General features: G+C 34.5%; 1 protein-coding gene across 1 annotated transcript in view; it reads left to right on the top strand.

The window, feature by feature from the left end:
- The window catches only part of LOC140441825 (sortilin-related receptor-like), a 148,299-nt gene that overhangs the window by 38,286 nt on the left and 82,387 nt on the right, over positions 1-27,626 (top strand). The window contains exon 3 of the mRNA XM_072532762.1: positions 7,481-7,642. Within this exon, the coding sequence (XP_072388863.1) occupies positions 7,481-7,642 (162 nt within the window). The remainder of the gene's footprint in view (positions 1-7,480; positions 7,643-27,626) is intronic.

Below are 27,626 nucleotides of genomic sequence, written 5' to 3'. Positions count from 1 at the left end.
AGAGTAATGGCAGTATCAAATGGACGTAGTTATGCAGAAAGCTACCAACTCTGAAAAGTAGAGTTTTGAGTAAATCGATAGTATTCGTTTTTTTAACAGTAAATTAATAGTATAATTACAGCTTAACTAAAAAAATTAATTTTTTATTTCCATCTTGCAAAATATCTCATTTTTAACAAAGTAAAAGTAAAAGAAAAGTATTTTCTTCAATATTTTGAAAAATACAGCCATTTTTTTGGGGGTTGGTTGCTTTCTGCATTATTATGTATTCTTGAGAAAAAATAAAATTAGGAAGATCTATACAAAAGAAAAATCATTTATTGAAAAAAAATCTATTAAACATCTTAAAGTTCAAAATAAAGACTAGCTATGTTATACCCATCGATATCTTACTCAATGTTGTCATCTCCTTGTATTTTTTATAGAAATCTTGGCAGTCTGATGGGATAAGGTGCATCATCTAGTTCAGATTGGCAAGTTTTTTTGCAGCAATCATCTTACCATTGGGCCATAGCGTACTCATTATAAAAAGTCTTCTATTTTACTTACTTTGCTGTTCCTTCCTTCCTTCTTTTTAATATCAATATTATGTACAGGTGCGTCAAACGAATCGTGCTGAATAGTCAGCAAGAAAATGATTCACCTTTTTTTAACATAATCGATCTTATTTTTAGCCAGTTTATTTTTTGTCCGTCGATAGTTGTTTTTCTGTTGACGATTTTTTTTTTCAATTCAAAAAATTTTAAAGTAATATCAGTCAAAGTAGATGATTCATGTAAGATAGCTTTTAACATAAGAGTTAACTCAATATTCCGGTTTTGACCGCCCTATGAATCACTGCAGAGAATGAGATGTTGGACGCCTTTTTCTATGTGAGCATTTATATGTTTAACAAGGCAGGAACCTACCTCTTGAGCCCCTCTTCCTGCAACGCCTTCATCCCAAACGTAACAGAATCTCTGATCTTGCTTTCCGTTATGAATACCACAGTTGTTTTCCCAGAGCTGCCTTTTATAAAATACAATGTTTGTCGGTATTCTTGGTAAAGGTAATGTTTTCTCTAAATCGAATGTAAGGCATTCGTATTGTCATGTCTTCTTAAATATTGAGCATTTTCTGCGTCTTTCAGGTGATTGGTATAATTGTTTTGGAAGATCTTTTTTTTTCCGCGTCTATTTCATTATCAATTTGTATCTTCAACTTATCACACGTATTACAGGTATCTGTTTTAAGTGTCTTGAATTCGGGAGTGTGGAATTTTTTCACAAAGCGGTCTGATAAAGATATATTTTGTGAGTTGTGTAAAAAACAATTTAAGTTTTCGGGCAACACTTCTAATTTACGTGAACACCTAAAAAGAAAACATGTAGGAAAACTACTTGAGGGTGACGGAGTTTCTCAACCCAAACAGTGTACTGAAATAGCCTCATATTCTACATCACTTTTAAATAACAATCCATCTACATCTTCATTAAGCACGGGTAGTGTTTGATCAATGAAACCAATGATCATACTACAGAAATAAACAGGCGAATAGAGATTGCCAGATCAGCATTTATACGAATGAAGCCACTCCTAACGTGCAAAAATCTAAATTTGGAGATCAGACTACGTACCATTCGCTGTTATATATTTTCAATATTATTATATGGAGCTGACACTAGAACGTTAAAAAAATGCAATTTAAAAATAATCGAGGCTTTCGAACTCTATTTTTATACCGCAGGGTTTTAAAAATATCAGGAACTGATAGAATTACAAATAAAGAAGTACTGGAGAGGGTTGGTAAAAAAAACAGAACTAATCACCACTTTACAAACCAGAAAACTGAAATATGAAAATATGAAATTTTGAGACTCAAAATACAGCGAAAGATTCTAGGAAGATCTGTTGGCCGAAGGCAGAACTCATGGTTGGAGAATCTACGTGATTGGTATCAATGCAGATCGATTGATTTGTTTAGAGCAGCAAGTTCAAAAATAAAAAAGCCATTATGATTGCCAACGTCCGTAGGAAGACGGCACTCTAAAAAGAAGAAGTGTGGCCTGCGTAGTGAAAAATACAAATGCTCTCTTAACATCAAGTGAAAACCGCCTTAAAAGACCACGACAAATGGAATTATTTATTAAAAATAAAAAAGATAAATTATCAGAAAGTCAATGTGACTTGATCGACAGAAGTTTAATACAGATGATAGCACTTGATTATCAGCCAATTAGTATTGTAGAAAATACTGGCTTCTTAAATTATTCAAAGCAGTTGCAACCACTATATACAGCTCCCAACAGGAAATTATTGTCAGCAAAAATGATGCTCACAATGACATCGCTCAACAGTTACGCGATATGTTAAAAGAAGTGAATCATGTATCAGTAACAACAGATATCTGGACATCTGACAGCACTTCCTCACATTAACTTGCCATTTTATACATAATGATAAACTATGGAGTACAGTTTTATCTACAAAAGAATTTCCAGAAAATCATATTGCAAAATTATTATTATTAGTAAAATTATTAAGGTCAATTTTTGAAGAATGGAATATTGACAAAAAGATTGTAGCTGTGGTTAGTGACAATGGTGCTAACATAAAAAACGCAATAACAGATCATTTAAAACTACGTCATCATGCGTGTATTGCACACACAATAAATCTAAGTGTTGAAGAATCTATTATTTCAAGGACGAAACTACGAGTATTAAACAATTAATATCAAAATGTCGGTCAATAGTGTCACATTCTAAGCATAGTGTAGTGGCTTCAGAAAAACTAAAGTCGATGCAGCAACAACTGGGTTTCCCCCTACTTAAAGTAAAGCAGGATTTTTCCACCAGATGGAATTCTACATTAATAATGATGGGAAAGATTGATGCTAATAAAAGAGTCACTGTCAGCTATAATTGTGTCACTTCCAAAAGCACCTCCTTTTTTACCAATTTCAGAGTGGGAAATAATTAGTCTTCTAGTCGTAAAGCCTGCAGAAATGATGACGACCGAACTATCAGCAGAAAAATATATTACAATATCGAGAATTATTCCCCTTGTGAGTGGAGTTCAACATGCTTTAAAGGTAAGAATGCCAAAAACACCCTCTGGACAATCTCTTCAAGACCGTCTATTGGAGGTTATAAGCATAAGACTAAGCATGGTGGAAACCCAATCATTTATGTGCCAAGTCAACTTTTCTTGATTCGCGTTTTAAGAAGGTAGGATTTGGTTCAAATGGTGATAACGCTCAAAAATTGATCATAAATGAAGCGTCCAGTAATTTAAATTTAAAAAATCATTTTCAAAATCAAGACCCAGAGTCATCAAATTTGACAAAAAGCCATGCAAAGAAAAAGTCAAACTACTCCTGTTTCATCAGCCACTATTTTATTAAACAAATATCTGGAAATGCCTCTGTCAGGAAGACAAGAAAATCCAATAAATTTTTGGAAAAATATTACACTAAATTTTAGGTTAAAATTTGATGCTGAGGGTGAATACTGGATTTCACGTTATAAGAAATGCCATAGTCTACTGAAATATCCCGTCCCAACGCAGTTTTAAGCCAGTAACATTCAGAATGTGTTGGGATATATATATATATATTTATATATATATATATATATATATATATATATATATATATATATATATATATATATATATATATATATATATATATATATATATATATATATATATATATATATATATCCCGACAGGAGTGAAAGGGTTAAAAGACATTTTGAAACACATATACACACAACGATAATATTTTTAAAAATATAACAACACAAAAATAAAAAGAGCTGCATTTGGCTCGCTTGCCACAATTTGACCACCCCTGTATTATAACAACTATAGTACTAGTATAAAAATAAGAATATATTTATTTTGACACTTTTCGGTACAACATCAAAACATTAACAATTGTAAATCTATTTATTTTGGCATAATTAAAAATTAATGGCATAATTTATTTGGCATAATTATAATTAATTTAGTTTATAATTTCCAAAATTTAAATTTTGTTTTTGCTCGTTTCTATTTATGATGTCGAGCTGTTTTTCTTTGATAAAATATACAAATACGTAAGGTCGCTGTAGCGGTTTTATCTTTTTTTTCTTATCAACTTGCAAATAGCTTGAAAAATATGTTAAAATGCCTACCATATTATTAACTTACTTAGTTTTACAATTTATTTATGACTCATCCTGAGTAGGTAGTTGTTTTATTTCTTTAAATATTTTACATCGCGATATACTAATACAATATTGCCTAATAATTAAAAACTATTGATGACAAAGAATTACGATTTGTTACTTCAGACTTTGACTTTATTAATACCATGGTATTGTTTGGCGGGAGTACTCCTAACATCACCTACCTAAAATGGCAACTTAACGTAGGGCAAAAGGCTGTTCAAATTTTAATAAATGGATAGTTTGGAACAGAAGTGATCCAAGTGACGTTGCATACAATTTGAGAAAATGAACAAAACGTGTATTATTAAATATCTAAAGTATGAAATTGATTAGGTACACTTTTATTTTTTATTAACTTTGTAGAACAGTTTTATGTTGTAATGACAGTATTATCACATCAACTGACTTTTGTTTTTGTTTTATTTTTTTTATTCCTTGCACTTGGATCACTTCTGTTGAAAGTTTATTTATTCGGGTTATAATGCGGAAATGTGCCAACCTGACAAGTTTATAAAAAATGAATGAATGAAATGTTAAACTACTCTTTTATTTATTTTCCAAACTTAACAAAACATTAGAAAAAATTAAGCTAACTTCGTAGACTATTCGTCGACGTCTTCGTCTTCTTCTCCTCACGGATTAAGTAGGATGTTCTCTTGCTCAGTTTCATCATATTCATTTCGAATTTTCAGTATCATGTTGACCTCCACGCTGACGTCTTTCTCTGGGGTATATTAAGATAGAATCGATGATGTATTGGAGGCGAAGATCTATCATTTTTAGGTACGAAATAGGGTTAGCATTACTTGTAGTTAGCGGTGGATACAAACTTTTTAAATCAGTAAAATAAGTTGTTGTAGCGCTGTTCGTGAAGACTGCAGTTTCATAACTATCTGAATAATCATCGTTAAAGTATATCTTATTGTCATTTTTCAGAAATCGGATTTTTTTCATTTTTGAAATCAGAGGTATCTTACCAGCCAGATTTTTGGGCTTTCTTACGGTTTGTGATATACCAGCAATAACTAAGAATTTACCAACCATGTTGTTCACGATAAAGGGTTTCGTTTTCCTACAGTCGGCGACGAGTTTCATCCACAGGTCAGGAGTGTAAACATGCTCTTTTCTCTATTGTGTCCTTGAAATATCCGTAAAGTCCGAATCATTGGGTAAAAATGTGTGACCACTCACCTGAAAGCATACGATTACTTCTTCTAAGTTTGGTGCAGCAATTTCTGTTCTGCTCCGTACATGAATCACTAAAATTGACTAATTTTTTTATATTTTCGGAAACCGCCTCTTTTATGTTGTAACCGTCGATTCATAACCACATGTTCATGATTATCTTTTCAATGTCAGGTAAATATAAGTGAACGCCAAAATTAAAAGTTTGCAGTTGTCGAAGATAGTACACTTCACCCTTTTGGACATAAGGTGTTGGTAATGTCCTCTCCAAATCAAATGTTAAAAGACATGTAGTTCCAGATACGTCAAGCTATTCTTCCTTGTAATCGTTCATAAGTTTTCGTGCTTTATTAGCAAGGGAATAGTGATTATCCCTCTGTGTTCTTATTTGAATGCATTTCTCAATGTCCGATTCTGTGGAAAGTTGAATTCCGAATATATCGCAAGTTTTACATGTATCTTTTTTAGGTACATAAAAATGTAAATTAAATTGACTGTTAAAGATGTGACGCTAAAAGGATGCTTTCTTTGGTTCTTTTCCATCATCTTCACATTTTGAAACGTAGAGTTTATATAGTTGACACCTACAAAGAGTAGGTGGCAAGTACTGACGTTTACTAGAATGTTGACCGTAGTGACTAGTGTAGCGAGGAAAGCTTTTAATATGGTCTTTTATGTTGTCGACAACTTCATCGCTTATTTTGTTTCCGTATGGTCCCTTTCCTCGTTGATCTGGTGAAGGTATATTTGTGATTGCATCATTTTTGTGTCTAAGTGCATAATCCAGTCTTTTGTAGCTGATCTGTACTACTGAGAGAAACAATTTCTTACAAACTTGTTGCTCATTAAACATGAATTGACGAGTCGATTGCTTATGGCTTGGTCTGCGATTAGTTCGATTCTTTCGTCTTTTTGGTGCACATAACTTGACTGTTTCACAAATCCAAATAGTTTGCCTATTCCAATCGAGGTTATAAAAGCGTCCATGTATTGTTTTTTGCATGTCTATGCTGATTTTGCTTGCGCATTGTCTTTTGCATTGGCAATCAACAGGACGAAAATTTTTGGCCGGTACAGTCTTGCCTTTGTAGTTCACATACTCTTCTTTTTGCCTTAATTATATTACGTTTCCATGCTGTGGTATCCTGACGTTTCCTTATTGAGATTTCCTGTAAACGGCCCAAATTTTCTATAGCTCCAGTTGAGGTACCTGGTTCTTCACTATTTCTCACAAGTTGCTGAATATTCTCCAGAGTCTCTAAAAAGAAACATAACTTGATTCTGCATGAATAACATGAAAATGGGTTTTGAAAAAAATAAATTGCGTAACAAAATTTATTTATTGAGAACGTACAATTTTTAAGTATGGTAATAACTACAAAAACAAAAAGCTCTGAAAATAATTAAACACTAGTACATATAGACTCTCTCAGACAATTAATAGAAATGACAATGAGAACTACAAAAATTAGCATAAAGACACAATTGTTCATTGTTTGTTTTATGTTGTTTTAGCTTGTAGTTTTTAATATAAATAAGACTAACATACTGGCGTCTGATGATAGGGGAAATATTGTAAGTCTTAAAACCGGTAGCCCAAAATTTACCATCATTAAATAATAAACCTACTTAAGATTGTGAGTACTGACTCATTTCCCATATACTGGTATGTGATATCAATTTTTCTGTTGAATTTTCTTTCATGGAAAATCAGTCAAAATGCTTACAATGTTGTTTGAATAGATTGTAATATCTGCTGCATATAAACGTTTCCTTACCGGATTTGCCGATACACGTTATAAAGATAATAAAATAGCAAATTTATATGCAGGAGTAGGAAAACTAATTTCAAGCAACCTGGCCAAACATTTGTTATTAAAAAATTGCAAATCGATCGAAAATTATATTACACCCCAGAAGTTTTATTATTTATATAAATCTATAATCTATAATTATTACATAATAAATTATAAAAATATTTTTATGTAAAACATATTATGTTTAGGTGATTTTCGCGTCGTAATAATTATTGTCTGTGAATTTGCAACATGATTATAATATATTTCCATTTCTATTCACGTACTATTTTTTTGTTCCAGTTTGTGTTTACGGACATCAAACACAATGTAATATACGTCACAACTGACTATGGGAAAACTTTTGAAAGGAGAGATTTGAATTTCACGCCTTCAGAAATATCTTTTCATGAATTGAATCCGTCGATTTTTGTTCTTTTTGACAAAAATACCACAAAACATAGGGTAAGTTTGTACATATTTTTATCCATTCATTTTTGTTTAGAAATGTTTTTCTTCTAAAAAACAGAAAATATATGACATATATATATATATATATATATATATATATATATATATATATATATATATATATATATATATATATATATATATATATATGCTGTCACTATTTTTCCGGGTTTGACTCCGCGTTGTAAAATGCTGGTTTTCTTGAAAACCATTGTTTTGGCGACGTTTCGGCAAGGTCTCACTTGCCATTCTCAAGCCTGGTGGATCTACTTCTCGTCGTTACTCGATTAGTACTTATATATATATATATATATATATATATATATATATATATACAAGGTGTTTCAAAAAGTTTTAAAATTTTTTTGCCTCCTATCACTTTTTTCAAAAAACAGTTTTTATTGGGTTACGGCCCTTTTCATTAACCTTTAAAAAATTACGTGCAACTAAATAAATGGCTTAAATGAATTAACAAGTACAAAAAATGTCTATAACCTCTATAAATATGATATTACAATAAATATTCAAAATGACCCCCATTTTCTTCAATACACATTCGGTATCGTTCTAATAAGGAAAACCGAATGCGCTGAAAAATCATATTTTTCTGACGAAATTGATTTGCAGCTTCAATTATTCTGACCCCCAATTGTTGTTCGTCCTCTATTGTTACAGAATACACTTTCCCTTTCATAAACCCCCAAATGCAAAAGTCCATGGAGTTAAGACCTGGACTTCTGGGTGGCCAAGAAATAGGTGCGTCACGACCCCTTCCAATCCACCGACCAGGATACTGCCTGCAAAGGTATTCCCGGACTTCATTACTGTAATGCGGTGGAGCGCCATCTTGTAGAAACCACATATTTTGCCTTATTGCAATATTCACTTCTTCCAAATACTCTTTTAAATCGTTTGCCAAGAACTGCAAATAATTATCACCATTTAAATTGTTGGGAAGAAATACTGGGCCTATTAGATTGTTATCCACAATTCCTGTCCAAATATTAGCTTTGAAAGTCCTTTGGTGATGAGTCGTTTTTTTTGGCGTGAGGATTTTCGTCGGCCCAAATGTGCTCGTTTTGATGGTTTGTTATTCCATTTCTGCTGAAGGTAGCCTCGGCGGTAAACAAAATATTTCTAATAAAATTAACATTTCGAGTGTTTTCCATTAACAACCAATCGCAAAATTCTTTTAGTATAATCTTCAACCAATAACCCTTGAACCGTTGTTAAGTGATAGGGTTTAAGCAGCTGATCCTCCGAAAGCTTCCAAACCCTTACGTGAGGAACATTTACTTGAGCAGCTATTACCCTTGTACTTGTTCCAGGGACTTCTTCAATGATTTCTAAAATGTCTTCATCAGTTGCATCCATTATTGGACGACCACTATTGCCAGAAACTTGCGGTTGGAATGTACCCGTTTCCCGTAAACGACGATCAATGGTCAGAAATAATCGTCTATCGGGTGTATTTCAATTGGGAAATCGGGAAACACCGATGCACGACCAGTTGTAACTTTTTCGGGGTGAATTTTATCCACGAATACTGCAACTTTCTTCCGCATTCCCAGGATCTCCTTTATATCTCTTGTAGAGGCAACGTCTTCCAATTCTGGCTCCCCTTCAAAACTCATTTTTCGTTGAACCACCGTATGCTGCTGCGAATGTAGTTCATCTAACTCCTTGGTTGCCAGCTCCTGAGACTGTTCCTTGACAAGTTCGTTCACATCTCTTTCATCCACCTCCAGACCCATGGATTTTCCAAGAGAAACAATCTCATCTACCACTGACACTTCGGGTTCCAGTCCTTCGCAGGTCCTTTCATCTACAGTCTCAGGCCACAGCTTCTTCCATGCAGAGGTTAAGGTCCTTGTTGTAACACCTAGCCAAGCCTGCTTAGTAATTTTTAGGCATATTACTATGTTAAAGTGGTCCTTCCAGAACTCTCAAAGACTAAAGTTTGTTTTATCCGTCACCTCAAACCGACGCCGAAAAATGTGCTTGGTATACTTCTTAAAATTAAATCATTTGCTGATCCATGGGCTGCAAGATAGGAGTGGTGTTGGCTGGTAGGTAGAGAATCTTTATAAACTTGAACTCTTGGAGTAAATCATCTTCAAGATTTGGTGGGTGAGAAGGGGCATTATCGAGGACAAGAAGGATTTGCATGGGTAGGTTGTTTTGCTGTAGATATTTTTTAACAGAAGGGGCAAATACCAGGTTTATCCACTCCTGAAAGAATTTCCTGCTGACCCACGCCTTTGGATTTGCCCTCCACATAACTGGCCGTTTTTCTTTTAATATCTTATGTGACTTAAAGGCTCTGGGATTTTCTGAATGGTACACTAGAAGAGGTTTGATTTTACAATCGCCACTCGCATTGGCGTAAAGTAGTAGAGTTAATGTATCTTTCATAGGTTTTTGACCTGGAACCGTCTTCTCCTCTGCCGTTATGTAAGTCCTATTCGGCATCTTTTTCCAGAAAAGCCCCGTTTTGTCACATTTGAAGACTTGTTGGGGGATGTATCCTTTGGCTTCTATTAGTTCGTAAATCGTTTTAATGTAAACCTTAGCTGCTTTCACATCCGAACTTGCTGACGACGGAGTGAATGCCGGTCCCTTTTCTAAAGTTGTCAAACCAGCCCCGACTGGCTTTAACCGAGTCTTTCGATTCATCATTTGTGGAAGTGTGTGGGATCTGCTTCAGCAAATCTTCGTAAATCGCTCGTGCCTTCTCACATCTGATGCTTTGTGTTAAGGTTCCTCCTTGAAGTTGCTTCTCTATCACCCACACCATTAGTAGTTTTTCCATCTTTTTATGGAGAGAAGTCCGGTGCTTAGAAATTATTGTAACGTCCTTAGCTGGCATTATACCATTTATCACCTTCTTCCGTTCAAGTACAGTACATATCATTGATGTGGTACGCCCGTACATCCTCGACAAGTCAGTTACTCGTACACCTTGCTCATGTTTTTCAATGATTTCACGTTTTAGTTCAATAGACATCATCTTCTTTGAACCCATGGTTGTAAAAATAAATAACTATTGTAATGTACAAAAAGCACAAAACGCGAACTCAACTTATCAACAATACTTCGAAAATAAGGGAAACAACACCGACATCGAGAGTGCAATATGGTTCCATTACTTTTGTTTTATTTGTGTTTATATTCAGCAACAAGCTATCTCCCTCTCTGGTTATGGTATTCAAAAGTCGTTGCAAACCCTCAGAACTGTCCGAAATAATGACGGTGTCGTCTGCATATCTTAAGTTGTTTACATATTCTCCGTTGATTTTTATTCCTTCTTCAATATTTTCGAGGGCATTTTGGAAGATCTTTTCGGAATATATATTATAAAATAGTGGAGAAAGTACACAGCCCTGGCGAACTCCTCTTTTTATTGAAATTTCTGCTGTCATACGATTGTTTATTTTAATCGACGCCATTTGATCCCAATATAGGTTTTTAATAAGGGCCACCGTGTTATGGTCTATACCATGTTGTGTTAGGGTTTCCATGAGTTCTGTGTGTTTTACTCGATGAAACGCTTTTTCGTAGTCGATAAAACAGTCTTTTAGTTGATCTCGGCATTTTTGTAGTAATATCTGGAGGCCAAATAATGCCTCCCTCGTACCAAGCCCCATACGAAATTCAAATTGATTGTCGCTCAGATTTCTTTGCATTCTCTGTATAGAAGTTGATGTACAATTTTGAGTAAATTTTTTAGAAAATGGCTGATCAGGCTAATTAATCTGAACTGTGAGCATCTATTTGCTTTATTTTTCTTCGGTATAGGTATAAATGTCGATCTAAGCCAGTCTTCTGGGAAGATTCCAGTGGTATATATTTTGTTAAGTAGTAGTCTTAAGGACTGAAGATTTTCTTCATTGATAAGTTTTATCACCTCTACATAATATATCTCATCTGGACCTGAAGCCTTTTGTGGCTTTGCCTTATTTAATGTTTTTGTAACTTCTGATCTTAATTTATTAAGTATTATGTCTTGTACTATTTTCATTTGTGGTTCTGTTCTCTCGTCATCAAACAGATCTTCGATGTATTTTTCCCATATATATTTCCTACATTTTCTGGGCTAAATACTATTTGATTGTTATCATCTACTAGAGTTGTTGTAGTGAATTTTTTCTTCATATTTGTGACTTCCTTAATCTTTTTGTATGCATTGAAGTAGTCATGTTTTTTTAGTAATTCCCCCAGTTCCTCATATCTGCTGTTCATCCATTCTTCTTTGGCTTTCCTGATTTTGTTTCGGATGGTTCTCTGGATTGCTTTATATTTTACTTCTTTGCTTGAAAACGAAACCAGGCTAGGTCCACCCAAAACAGCAGTCACACAGCAAAACATTGATGCGGTTCGTCAGCTAAGTAAGGATGACCGTCGTGTAACAGGGAGATAGAGGCATCTTTGAGCATTTTAAAGACCTGCATCCAAAAGATTCTACATGAAAAACTGGGTAACAAAAATCACAAAGAAACTATCATTATTTCATTGATATGGTTGTTTGTGTTTTCCTGTCTTAAATTCAATTTTCCTCGCACTCTTCTGCTTTCTCGATTTTCTTGTACGTATCGTACATATCTTGCTGAATAGGGAAGGTTTGGTTGAAAGTTGAAAACTTTCTATTTCTCGGTTTTATCAACAGGTCGATCATATCTCTTTGAGTCCTGTCCCACCTCCTCAAAACTACGTTCGTTCTAATAAAACCTTGAACACTACAAAATGTTAACCAGCACAGATCTGCAATTGCCAGCATAACTATAGGAACAACCGAATAATTCTTACTAATCATTAATAATCCTAGGTCTATCAAATTTTACTGTAAGAATTATTCGGTTGTTCCTATAGTTATGCTGGCAATTGCAGATCTGTGCTGGTTAACATTTTGTAGTGTTCAAGGTTATATTAGAACGAACGTAGTTTTGACGAGGTGGGACAGGACTCAAAAGAGATATGTTCGACCTGTTGATAAAACCGAGAAATAGAAAGTTTTTAACTTTCAACCAAACCTTCCCTATTCAGCAAGATATGTACGATACGTACAAGAAAATGGAGAAAGCAGAAGAAGAGTGCGAGGAAAATTGAATTTAAGACAGCAAAACACAAACAACCATTTTTTTATAGCCCTTTTTCTATCCGAATTGTCGAATAAAGGCTTCTCCCATTTCTCGCCATTCATCCCTGTTGTGTGCTAGGCGTTTCCACATTGGTCCTGCGACTCTTTTGATATCGTCGCCCCAGCGCATTTGAGGTCTTCCTCTAAATCAACAAACAACCATATCAATGAAACAATGATAGTTTCTTTGTGATTTTTGTTATCTAATTTGCTCACAGAGGAGCAAAAAGGGGTTCGCGTCAATTGGTGTCGAAAAACATTGAAACGGTTCAACAAAAGAAGCTCAAAAAACGTCTCTAGTATTGATAGTGGCGATGAATCTTGGATTTACTCCTACGAATCGGAAAACAAACGCGGAAAAAATCCGCTGTGTGGGTGTTTCACGATGAGGAAAAACCAACAAAAGTGATCCGTTCTCGAAGTGTGTCAAAGAAAATGGTCGCAATTTTTGTGTCGAAATTGTTCATTTGGCAACAATTGCTTGAGAAGATTGAAGAACGGTTACTTCTGATTGGTATATAACCGTTTTGTTTACCAGAAGTTATCGCGAAACTTCGACAAAGCAACACACAACGGCGAATCATCCTACATCAGGACAATACAAGCGCTCACAAAAGACAATAGAGTTTTTGGAGCTTTAAAACATCGAATTGTTAAACCATCCACCGTAGCGTCCTAACCACTTCTCACGTTCCCAAAAATCAAGAATTCAATGCGTGAGCAGCGCTTCCAGTCTCCAGAAGAAACGATGTATGCCTTTGATGAAATAACTGTTTTACCAGTTGGTTTGAACGTATGCAAAAGTGTATCGATCTTGGTGGGACATACTTTGAAAAGCAATTTAAGCACTTTAATTCTATTGAAATTTAAATTAATGGAACAACGTCGACTGATAAAATCTAATGAAACAGAATATAGACACACGCAGAGAAGAATAAAAAAGGAGATTAAATTAGCCAAAGAAAAATGGATGAGAGAAAGGTGCGACGAAATGGAGGATGTAATATATAAACACGACTTATTTAATATGCACAAAAAACTAAAAGAAATGAATAACGTGTTTAAAAAATGAGTTCCCTCTGTACTCGTTGACAATAATAACAAAATTATTGTAAATGAGCACGAAATAAGAAAAGGATGGCAGCTGTATATATCAGAGTTGTTTGAAGATGACAGAATATCGAAAATGCTCAGAATATCGATTAATTAGGCTAATGAGCCACACACTTAAAATTTTCCTAAGAATATTTCACAACAGAATTAGACGCAAATGCGAAGATCTCGAAGATACCCAATTTGGTTTTAGAAATGCTATGGGGACCAGGGAGGCACTTTTTGCGCTTAAAATCCTATTACAAAAATGTCGTGACCAAGGAAAAGATGTATTTGCATGTTTCGTGGACTTCGAAAAGGCATTCGATAAAGTACAGCACGTAAAATTAATGCAAATACTGAAAAATATCGGAATAGATGACAAGGATATTCGTGTCATTAAAAATTTGTACTGGAATCAAACTGCTATTGTAAAAAATTGGAGATAACTACACCGATGAAATCTCCATACAACGAGCAGTCAGAAAAGGTTGCATTTTGTCGCCAACATTATTTAATGTTTACTCGGACCAGTTATTTAAAAAGGCACTTGAGAGACAACCATATGAAATAAAAATCAACGGGGAACTACTTAATGTGATTTAGATATGCAGACGATACAGTAATTCTGTCAGATAATATTGAAGGTCTCCAAATTCTGCTTGATCGTATTCATGAGGTAGGAGAGGAAATGGGCATTAAAATAAACTCATACAAAACCAAATTTTTAGTGTTTGGTCGTGACCCACATCCCGATGCAAAGCTTCAATTAAACGGAGTCCAAGTTAAGAAAGTTCACAAAATGACATATTTGGGAACTGTGATAACGTTCCAACTCGACCCAGACATAGAAATAAAACGTAGAATAGCAATGACTAAAACTACTTTTATGAAAATGAAGTCATTTCTTTGCAATAATCGTCTCAGTTTAGAACTAAGACAAAGAATGGTTAAGTGCTATGTTTGGTCCGTACTTTTGTATAGTGCAGAAGTGTGGACGCTAAAAGTATCGATCATGAACAAAATTGAAGCATTGGAAATGTGGGTTCGTATAGATACCTTGGACAGCAAGGAAAACTAATGAAGAAGTACTAAGGGGCGTCAACAAAGGTAGAGAACTGCTAAAGACTGTTAAACATCGAAAAATGTCTTATCTGGGACGTATAGTAAGTGGAAGTCGATATAAAATATTACAACTGATCCTTAAAGGCAAAATAGAGGGCCGTAGGGGTGTAGGAAGATTAAAAAACATTCGTGAATGGACTCAGATATCAAATGCAGGACAATTATTCCATATTGCAGAAGATCGAGAAGCCTTCGCAATGGTGATCGCCAACGTCGGATAATTCTGATATGGCACGCGAAGAAGAAGAAGAAGTCTGTATATTTGTTGTCGTTATGGTAGTATGCAAAACTAAAAAGGCAACCCTCATATACATGTCAATTATTCAGGCGAAAATAGAAGGGAAACGTGATCTTGAACGACGCAGAACAGCCTGGCTCAAGAACCTCTGTCAGTGGTATGGAGTCAGCAGCACCACAACATTATTTAGGTTCGCTGACAATAAAGTAAAGATCATGTGACTGATCGCACATATTTTTGGATGACTTAAAAAAGAAGAAGAGCAGACGCTATTCCAATGCTTTAGAGAAGGAACAGTGTTTCAACCTGTATGAAGAAATTATGAAAAGTGAAGCCAATACATAAATACGGACAATGTAAGTTAAGTTATTTTGTGACAATAATTTGTGCTTTTGAGTATTCTTCGGTTGTTGGTAGATCCCTTCTTCATCGATCGACGCTTGAGCGAATCAGTTTTCATTAAACTACTAGAAATTTTTTTTAATACTGATTGTTATTCTCTAACAGAACAATGGAAAATACATTAACTGTTTATTTTAAGATAATTAAACTTAATACAATGTCTGCTGTAGATAAATGCTATGAATTGTTTGTCGTTATATTTAATTTTGGGTGTTTGAACTCTAATTTAGATATAATACAAGTATTTTGGGATCATTATATTAACGACATTAATCATTTTATGTACATACGGGTACGTTTAAGTAACAATAACAATTACTAAGGAGTATTTCTTTTCCTAATATTTTAATAACTATGAGTCTACCAAGATTTTATTTATGAATATTTAATTGATGGCAGCTTATTCCTTAAAAACTATACGCCATAAGCATTACTCCCATTTTTAAGATGAATTGGCCCTTACACAATTTTTGTAAATTCTTACTTTCTTAGTTGTGTTATAACTAAAAATCTAATAAAAGTAGATGATAAAAAGCTGATCTTTCACCAAGACTTAACGAAGACCACGTTGCTCAGTTTGGGAGCTTCATTGGTGGTGAATAAGGATATAGATGATAGGAAAATAACAGAAAAATAATATACTTCTTCAAGAAATTAACGCACCACTTTAATAAATCAATTTTATTTGTAAACAGGCAAAGAATAAAAAATAAAACTTTACCAGATTTATTCTACATTTTATTAGTAATTATAACAATTTGTCTAATCATCAGAAAATGTTGAAGTACAGGAGAAAAAAAAATAAAACGGAAAATTCTAAAAAAATAACGATAAGAAAAGTAAACTAAAATATGAAAAAAGTCTTAATAACTAGTGTTTCCACCTCTACTACGTATAACAGCTTCACACCGTTGGCCCATACTTAAAATTAATTGCCGTATTTCATTTTGGTCTAGTTCTCTCCAAATATGGATCAGCCTCTCTCCCACTTCCTGCAAGTTGTTTGGTTGGATCAGTGTCGCTCTTAATCGCCTACCAAGGATATCCCAGAGATTTTCAATCGGTTTTAAATCCGGACTATGTGCTGGCCATTCCATAGTGTTAATTTCTACCTCTTCTAGATAATTTTTGGCGATCTGTGCAGCGTGAGGTCTGGCATTATCTTGCATTAGTAAGAAATTTTCACCATTATAAGGAGCGAATGGTACTACATGTTGCTCCAGGATCTCCAATATGTACCTTTCAGCTGTAACAGTTCCATTTTGTATGACCACTAGGTCCGTACGTGCGGTCAAAGAAATACCACCCCACACCATAACGGATCCTCCACCAAAAAAATGTGGTGTGTGAGAAGTTACACTGAGCATATCGTTCGTTGGGTCGTCGCAATGTCGTTATTGTACAAACAAAATCGAGATTCATCAGTAAATAGCACTCGTTCCCAGTCAGCCTCTAACCAATTAACGTGTTCTCTGGCAAAATGTAGTCTCCCCCTTCGATGCTCTGCAGTTAATAGAGGACCTCGGGCGGCAATCCTAGGTGTTGTATTCCCTAAGTCGCTGGCGAACAATTTCAGTACAAATCTGTATAGCATGCACGTCTCGAAGCTGAATTTGTAGACTTCGATGTATTACAAAACGTTGTCGAAGAGCAGAAATTCTTAAAAATCGATCTTGAATAGGGGTAGTTACCCGGTTTCGTCCTCGCCCTGGTCTGCGAGTATGATCCCCTGTTTCGAGGAATCTTTCCAACACCTGTGAGACGGATGTGTGGGACACATTAAACAGAGGACCAATTCTTCGGTAACTCCAACCTTCTTCCGACAGTATCACTGATCGGCCACATTCATCTCGGGTTAAATTACGTGATTGACGCTCCATAATAAACACAATTAACAATAATCAACAATTAAACAGTAGCCGAATAAAATTCGTAAACACTTGGAAATTAGTAAATATAGAATGAGTACATTTTTTGCTTCTTTTTGTTTTGTTGCAAAAAAAACTATAGCGATAAAACACAGTCAATAAATATAGAGTGTACGAATAGCATATACAAGGAGCTTGCAAAATATAACATTACAATGGAAATTTTTATTAACGCTAATAAAATATTTTAATATTTCAAAGTGGTGCGTTAATTTCTTGGAGAAGTGTAGATAAATAAAAGTAGATAATAATTAGAGAACACGTTGATAAAGAAAAACAAGAAAAACTGAACAGCTACAGCTAAACTTCAAAACAAAACGGGCGCCAATGACTCTTAACCTGAGTATCCTAATGGACTCGAGATTAAATAAATTAAACATTGGATTAACATTTCTCTCAAAGACATAAAAAAAAAACACGTCAGAAAACATATCAACGAATATCAAAGAAAATTATAAAAATTTACATATTTGCCCATAAGCTAAAAGAGATTATATTATTTAATAAAATCTTAAATAATAAGTCTTAAAAATATTTTTATTAAATACTCTAAAAAAAAATATGAACAAATACATATTGTCAAAAAAAAACCGATAATGACACATATTTTCATCACGAACATGTATTTATTAAGTACTCAACAAAACAATTATTGTCTTACGCCCATTATTGTCGTCAGTAATATTATAACTTTAACAGGTTGCAGTCTTTAAATCTCTGAAATAAACTTAATACGCAAATTAATTTAATTAAAACTTTAAACATCTCAAGATAACAAAATGACAATTAAATGAATAATTAAATACAACCTGAATCGAATCCAAGGGGCCTTTTTTTGTTTCGTTTATCTTAAAATTATGCCACAAAAAACACAGGAAGTTCTATAATTCCTATAATTAATTCATAAAAAATTATATTCGTTTAAAAAAACGTTGCTTACTGACAAAAAAAATTAGCATATTTAATAATAAAATCTAATGTCTCTAATTAACTGCAAAAACACAAATTATCAATATTGCACTCACGTAAAAGTTCGTTGACATTCCAAGAAAGCTGATACGACCAAAAGAGGTGGGCCAGATGTCGAAAAGATCAGAGCGCAACACCCTTAAGGTCGTGGCATATTATCGTGCACGTTGCGTTTCCAGCACATATAGTTTCAGAAAAATATAATTTAAATGGTTTTAAATATGAACTGAACAACGCACACTGTCCGGAACATTGCGTTTCAGACACTTGTTCAGAATATTCGAACACAATATTTTACTGATGCCGACGGCTGCGTAACGAGTCGTAACCGGTTTGTAAGGATAATGTTAATTAGATACCCGTCGTTTTCCCCTTGTTGTTTATTTAGGTCTTTGTTTGATTTTGATACAGAGTATTTAAAAAAAATAATTTTCGAGGCTGTTTTTAATTGGAATTTAATAATAATTAATAGGTTTAACAATTATTTAAGAATGAATAGGATTCAGTTTAAATATGTTTTAAATTTAATTTCACCTTCAGTTAAAATACAAAATACTACATTTAACGAAGCCATACATATCAAACCAACAAGTATTTTTAAAAAGAAGAGGTATCACTTCCGTACAAAAGTCCTACTTGTTTATCACTTCCGTGATTAATTGTCACAAAGCAATAAAAACACATGCATAAATGACGAAATAGCCTCGAAAATTATTTTTTTAAATACTCTATATCAAAATCAAACAAGTTCCTAAATAAACAACAAGGGGAGAACGACGGACATCTAATGCACATTATCCTTACCAACCGGTTACGACCTATGTCCCGGACAGTGTGCGTTATTCATATTTAAAACCATTTAAATTATATTTTTCGGAAACTAAACGCTATGTGCTGGAAACGCAACGTGCCCGATAATATGCCACGACCTTTAATGTTTTTAGGGTTGTTCTCGGCAATAAGATTGTAAAAGGCGGAAACCAGCATTTGATGTAGGACGTGCCATTAAAAATGGATTGCCAGTGGGACTCGCATCATAAAAAATTAATTTCTTAGACTTAAAGTTAACATGTAAATACAGTCTCGTCAAAGGATGTGACAAAACTTTAATGTCATGTTCTCCCATTAATTTTTTGGTAGATTTAGCCGTATGGCATGAGGCTCGGTCCTTCTGAAAGATTAAATCTCTATATGGATATAACTTTGGCGCACTTGGTAGAAACGAATGTTCAAGAACATCTTGATATTTGACTGCGTTTACTATGCCTTCAATAAATTGTAAAGTTCCCAACTCTTTGACCGACATACAACCCCAAACCATGATGCCCTTTGGAAACAATTCAGTCCTTTTGAGACAAGCATTATGGCATACTTTCCGTAATGTCCCACACATACATCAAATTTGCTTTCATCGTTATAGATAACTTTGTCTCAGTTATGTTTGGTCCACGAAAGTGTTGATTTAGCCCAAATGTAACGATTCCCTTTTTGAGTTTCCCTCTACAATGGTTTTTCTTTGGCCTACTCGAAAAAAATCAAAAAATAGAAAATTTATATCGTAAAAAGAACCCATCAAACATACCTGATAAAAACTAAGCGCTTTTGTGGATATATTTGCGACAGCATTCTCTGGAAACATTCATCCCAGTTTCTCTATTCCACCTAGCAGTTACTTCTCGTAGTGTATTTCTTCTTCCCGACTTACATATTTTAATTAAATGCCTTACACAACATTGAGAAACAGCCTTTGGACGACCTGAGCTTTTGCCACAAACATCAATATTTGCAGTTTTACCATATTTCTTAATTATGTTAAACACGCATTGTTTTCCCTTTATGGTACTGATGAATAATAATTTCTCGAACTTTTGGATCAGTAGGTTTTCTACGTGCCATTAGGGAGATATTGCAGAGTCAATTTTGCACTTGCTGTATTACAGCACGCGTTATTTTGACAGTAGAGCATGCGCAGATGTGATATTTGGCTTACGCTGCGTTATTGAAAATACGGAATACCGTTATTAGGGGAGCCATTACGCTGTGCGGAATTCGTTGCGCTATTTTCTTTCTCAGGTTATGTATGTTATTTGTCTTTCATCTAAACCAAGTTTATTAGTAATAATTTTCTAAAATGAGTACATCAGACAGTAGCATAATGCAACAATATAATTAATAATTTGAGATAATGATTGAGGTGACAAATTGAATAAAACCTGAAGATTTTTAAGCCTGCTTATTTTCTAGTATTGGTACGAATACAATCTGGTAGGCGTAAAGCTCTTGCAAATGTAGGAATATCTTGTCTGCTAAACCTAAAATTTATTTTTACATCTGCTTGCAACATGTTTTCTAAATTAAATTCTCGATTTTGTGGATGCAATACATGTTCTCCAACAATGTTATTTAAAATGATGAACTCTACCTCATCATCATGAGCATTTGCTAAAATAAGTGCTTCTAAATCATGATCCATTTTCAATATTTTGCGAAAAAAATGAAAAGAAAACATAAACAACGTAAATAACGCAACAAAGTAAGCATAAGCTCAAGCAATATCTCTATTTGTGATGTGTCAGCCGTATGTCAAAACTGTCGAAATAGCGCGGTGTAAATAGTGCAACGCAGACACTGTTAACTTTGCAATAACTCCCTATTATTATATTTTACTCGTAATAAAACTGACGCGACGGTTGTTAATTATTCATACTCAAATGATGCGTGACAATTATTGTTGACAACGCACTACCTAGTCGTATGTTTGATTTCAAAGCCTTCTTTGTGGGAGGCTGATAAAATTTAAGAAACGTGAGGAAAAGCAAAAAATGTTTAATATTTAGTTGTGAGCAGTTTTCGATTATCAAAAGATTAATTTAATAGTAAGCAATATAAAATATATAAATAAGCCGCAAAAATAATTCCATACATCATAAAAAATGTTGTTGATTTCATACTTACAATTTAAAAAGAAAATACACATATGTCCAAAAGTTTGGAATATTGGAATATTTCATCTTTTTATTGATTTTTATATATAAAATCTTCTGAATAGTAAAAAATCATTTTGTTTCAATTCTCAACAATACTAAATAAGTCTCAAAACCAGATAAACGATATGCGAAAAAAATATTTAATTTCTTGGAGTGAAAAACTTACAATGTACAACTTACATTTAAAAATAAACTAGTATAGAAAAAAATAATTTTTAATAAAACTAATAATAAGTATTTCCTCCATTGGCCTGTATGCAAGCCTGTAGGCGATTTGGCATGCTGCCGATTAACTGGTCGAGTTGGGCTTGCGGAATTCTCTCCCATTCTTCACGAGCAGCATCTTTAAGTTCTCGAAGTGTAATAGGGGGATTGTTTCGCTTCTTAATGCGTGTTTTGAGAATGTCATAAGCATGTTCAATAATGTTCATGTCGGGGTAATTCGAGGGCCACTGTAATGTAGATACTCCTTCAAGAAAATTTTGTTCTGCTGATGTTCGATGAGGAGGTGCGTTGTCATGCATAAACATAAATTCATCACCTACTGCCCCTCGGAATAGACGTACGGCAGGATTTAAAACTTCCTTGATGTATACAGCACCAGTGACTCTTCTCTCCAGAACCAGCAGTGACGTCCGTGTACCACTCATAATACCACCCCAAACCATAATACTGCCACATTCAAATGGGACACGCGGTTTAGCTGTTTCTAGTGGGGCTTGTCGTCCTGGGGCCCTCCAAACCAGTGTTCTTCGCGAATCAGATACCAAGTCAATTTTCGACTCATCAGAGAACATCACGTTATTCCAGTTAGGATCATGATGCACCATTTCTCTAGCCCATTGCAACCTTACTATTTTGTGTTGGTAGGTTAGTTTAGGAACACGTAGCGGTCTTCTACGATACAAATTTACCGCATTTAGTTTGCGTCTTATTGTTTGCCGTGAAATATTCAGTCCTTGAAGCCTAGAAATTTCTCTGGATATACCACTTGTAGATTCCAGACGATTTCTACGAGCTATAAATGTTATTTGCCGGTCTTATGCTGCTGTTGTACATCGATTTCTACCACTTCTGGGACGATCCTTGACGTCATTTGTATCTTGAAATTTTTTCTTAATTTTTGATACAGCACTCTGAGTAACATCAGCAATATTCGCGATATAACTTTAAATAAAGTCCTGTTGTAACAAAGCAATTACTCTGGATCTGTCAAAATGAGATATCACGTTTTTAGGCATTTTTAAACCTCTCAATTCAAATTTAAACAAAGACTGAAATAATGTGTAAATACGCTAATCAGTTGAATGTGACCAAAATCATACAAAAACATTTCAAATTTTTTATCATTTTCATTTAAAAACCCTCTAGAATGAATATCAACAACAGTTTTAAAACCACCATAGGAGTAGATATATTATTTGTACGTATTCCAAACTTTTGGACATGTGTGTAGATAAAAGAATTTTGGTAAATTGTCATTATATTCGCAAAATAACTGCTTGTTCCAATATATAGTTGTTAGGGCTATAAAGATATAATTTTATTTAAAACTATTGTCAAAACAAATGTAAAATGTAATTTCCATCACAATCAATGTATAGTGTAATTTCCATCACAATCAATAATAATTGTGGTTAATCCCATATAAATACAATGTTTACGTAAGTGGTAGATTCGTCATCAAAAAGCGGCAGATTTAAAAATAAAACGGTAGATATATTTTTTACGGTATTATATTTGTACTGTGGTTTTGTGGAAATTATTAAGTGGTTTACTTGTTCCAAAATTAGGTAGATAAGTAGTTGAAAAATAAACAAAATTCTGTTGTTTAAACGTGTGTTTTACTTAACAAAAAATAGGGTTTTAAACAAATATTCTTCTTATTAGAGTGCCGTCTCCCTACGGAGGTTGGCAATCATAATGGCTATTTTTATTTTTGAACTTGCGGCTCTAAACAAATCAATCGATCTGCATTGATACCAATCATGTAGATTCTTTAACCATGAGTTCTGCCTTCGGCCAACAGATCTTCTTCCTAGAATCTTTCCCTGTATTATGAGTCTCAAAATTTTATATTTTGGTCCCCTCATCACGTGTCCTAGGTATTCCAGTTTTCTGGTTTGTATTCGCTCTGTGCGTGACTGACGCGACACCTACCGCCTTCATCTGACAGTTTTGGAGTCTACCAATTTTCAGGTTAAACCTATGACATTAATGACATATGTTTGACATTATTAAATACAGGCGAAATTGACAATTATTAATAATTAACTTTTTAACTATATTTTTTCAATTTATGTACAAAATAAATGTAGTATTAAAAACTGGGTTTCTCAAAATTCATCATAATATATCTTTTTAAGCCCAAACGGAAAAGAAAATTTAAAAATCTAGTACTGGCAAATCAAGTTTTTCACGTGAAAGAGCATATAATTAAAAACAGTAATAGTAAAAGTTATGATATAAAAGCTAAAGTCATCAGGCACTCTGCAGTTAGCTTGAAGCCTTATAAAATATCATTTAAGGTAAATTATTTAAATATTTCCTATTTTAATTGCATAAAAATGATGTTATGTGATATTTACTTTTTCATATTAATCGCACGGATCCATCTTTTTCTTTTCTCTAATTTATATGTAATCTTTGGAAACCTATAAAAACTACACTTGCTATTTTTGCTATTATTAGCACAATTAAATACGCAATATGTATTTGCACACATTTTTGATAAAATTTATGCGTATAAAGACTCCAATTGTGTCATATTTCGCCGCTACGCACGCTGGCATCGTTTCAAGGTACCCCTACCATGGTCACGCACGGAGCGAATAGTGGTGATTAGTTATGTTTCTTTACCAACCCTCTCCAGTACTTCTTTATTTGTAATTCTATCAGTCCATGATATTTTTAATAGTCTGCGGTATAACCAGAGTTCGAAAGCCTCGTACGTAGTCTGATCTCCAAATTTAGATTTTTTCACGTTAGGAGTGCCTTCATTCGTATAAATGCTGATCTGGCAATCTCTATTCGCCTGTTTATTTCTGCATTATGATCATTGGTTTCATTGATCAAAGTTCCCAAGTACTGAAATTTTTCTACTTGTTCTATCACGTTATCATTGATTGTCAATAGGTGATTTATATTTTGTGGTCTTTTTGTAATTAGCATGTACTTCGTTTTTTTACCGTTTATAATAATTCCCATCGCAGCACTATTTGTACACAAATAAAAACAAATATTGTAAAACAATAAATATAACATTCTGACAACAAACCCAGTTTTTTTAAACTTAGTCTGAATCAGAAAATTTATCAGATTTTTTGTTCATATTATTATTATGATATGGCAACCAAACCGTTGAGCTTCTCCGTCGTATAAGACTGACTTGGGCAGCCTTCGGCAAGCTGAACCATATTTTCAAATCGTCTGATATACCAATATACCTTAAAAGAAAAACGTTTAATTAGTGTGTTTTGCCAGTGTTAACTTACGGTGCGGAAACGTTGACCATGACAAGGAGAACAGTTCAAAAGATCTGTGTTTGTCAAAGGGCGATGGAGCGTGCTATGTTAGGCGTTTCACTACGAGACAAGATCCCAAATCGCCATCTACGACAAAGAACAGGAGTGGCTGATGCAGTAGAGAGAGTAGCAACACTGAAATGGAACTGCGCAGGTCACGTGGCTCGAATGACAGATAATAGATGGACAAAACGGATACTGAAATGGAGACCAAGAGATGATGCCTACCGAAGCAGAGGTCGTCCACCAACACGTTGGACTGACGATCTAAAACGTTGTCATAGGAATTGGATGCAAGAGGCACAAGATCGAAATAGATGGAAAATTATGAGGGAGATCTATGTCCAGCAGTGGATAAGCGAAGATTGAATGATGATGACAACAGTGTTTTGTCAATTTGTATCTTGAAACATTCACCGCTACCCACGTGTTCTTTTGAATATGCTAAACTATTCGTTGATAATAAGTAGCAAGCAAGCAGTTTGATTAAACTTCGTCTGAGAGACTCACCTCTTAGAATTACATTTGGATATTACAATTGCGAGGTCTATTGATTCGTGTAATCAGGAACCACTCCATTGCTCCAGATCATCCCTATCCCTGCTATAGCACTCTGATGCGCGATAGGGGCTCAATATCAGCCAAATGCGTTGCTTGTGGAAGTCCTATGTACAAGAACTTCAACACGATATCCTAATCCGATCAATGCAGCCTAGCGTGAGGCGGTCTTTTCCTGCTTTCTCTAGTGACGTATAATCGAACTGAAATTGCTTGCTCGGGCCTCGAGTCTCCGCTTCGGGCTACGCCCAGTTCGGCGGCTCGGTGCTCGGAAGTTGTGGGCCCTTCAGGAAGAGTATATAACAAAAAAATAGAAACTTTTGGACGACAATACGACACATAAGGCAAGGAAAACGAAAGGAAATAAACGCAGTAAGAGATACTTCAAACCAAATACAAATAAGCCCAGAACAAGTAGCTAGGGTATGGAAAGAATATTATGAGAAAAAATTTGATACTGAAGTGATAAAGAAAGACAATATAATCGATGAAGGCGAAGAAAACACAGAGCCAGAGCAAATAAGTAGAGAAGAAGTAATAGAAGGATTATCAAATAGAAAAATAGGCAAGGCAGGTGAAGATGATGAAATTGAACCGGAAATAGTAAAATACATGGGAGACGAAGGAATAAACTGGCTATGGAAAATATATAAAGAGGCGTAAGAAAAACAAATAATCCCTAAAGACTGGCAGAACAATATCATCCTGCCAATATACAAAAAAGGAGAACATGTAAACTGCGACAACTATAGAGCAATATGTCTGTCATCGGTATGCTTTAAAATTTATACGAAAATAATAGAGAAGAGACTGGGACAAGAAGTAGAAATGGTATTGGGAGAAGAACAAACGGCATTTAGACCGGGAAGACAGGCAAATGACAACATATATGTAGGTCTAATTAAAGTTCTTTTATTATTTGAAGAGGTTAACGTTATATTAAAAGTCCGCGATCTATGCGAGAAGTCTTTATTATATAGAAAATACACTGTAATGATGATATTTACATTTACAATACACAAGATTACGGATAATTGTCTGCGACCTGCGAATTAAAATATCGAACACCCCCGTCGTTAATTGGTTTCGTCTTTTCGTCTTTTTCGGCGTGCACGATAATTTAAGTATACTCAGTTCGAGCGACAAAAATCGAATGCCCGTTTTGGCTCAGGAGGAATGTGTTATCTCGTCTACATATCTCCTGTCCCCTTCACCCCTGAATCCCGTCTGTCTTATAGCGACTTAAGCATATTATTTAAGTGGTTTCTTGCAGTGGCGTAACTAATGAATAACACTATGCTAAATACTTATTCTAAGAAATATTCCTACATTCGGCCATCCTGCTAGGAATCCGACTCGGATTCTGATTGGTTCTCTACCCATGCCTTCATATATTCAGCGCACGTTGATGTGCTCAGGGGGCCTTCATGATATCCTGACTTTTTCACATCATATCTATCATTGGGCTTAACATCTACTACCACATATGGTCCAAGATATTTCTTCCTCAGTTTGAGTCCACCACCAAACTGCGTTCTCTTAATTGCCACTAGGTCCCCTTTTCTATACATTCTCGGCTTCTTCCTTCGTAAGTCATACCTGCGCTTATTGTCCTCCTGGACCTTGATTAACTGACGTCTACTCTCGTTTCTTAACATGTCTCTACTTTCATCATATTGTTTGATCATTTCCTGCTCTATTATTTCTTACATCCTTAGATCCTCTTTATTCTTCATCTTTGTCCCAAAGAGTACTTCGAATGGCGTAGCATCAATGCTTCTTTGATAAGTGCAATTAAAAAATTGTTGCAACTTATAAATATGCTTATACCACTTCGTCGGTTCCTCTATACTCAATTTGGTTAATACTGGGATTAACGTTCTATTGACACGTTCTACTTGCCCATTGCCTCTTGGTACACCTGTCGTAATCTTAATGTGCTTAATTTCTTCACTTTGGCAATACTCTTCGAACTCGTTCGCTGTAAATGCGGTACCTCTATCGGATATTATTCGGAG

The sequence above is a fragment of the Diabrotica undecimpunctata genome, chromosome 5, assembly GCF_040954645.1.
Source record: "Diabrotica undecimpunctata isolate CICGRU chromosome 5, icDiaUnde3, whole genome shotgun sequence".
Classification (NCBI taxonomy): domain Eukaryota; kingdom Metazoa; phylum Arthropoda; class Insecta; order Coleoptera; family Chrysomelidae; genus Diabrotica; species Diabrotica undecimpunctata.
Note: the sequence above shows the minus strand (reverse complement) of the source record. Positions and strands in the feature narration are given on the sequence as shown.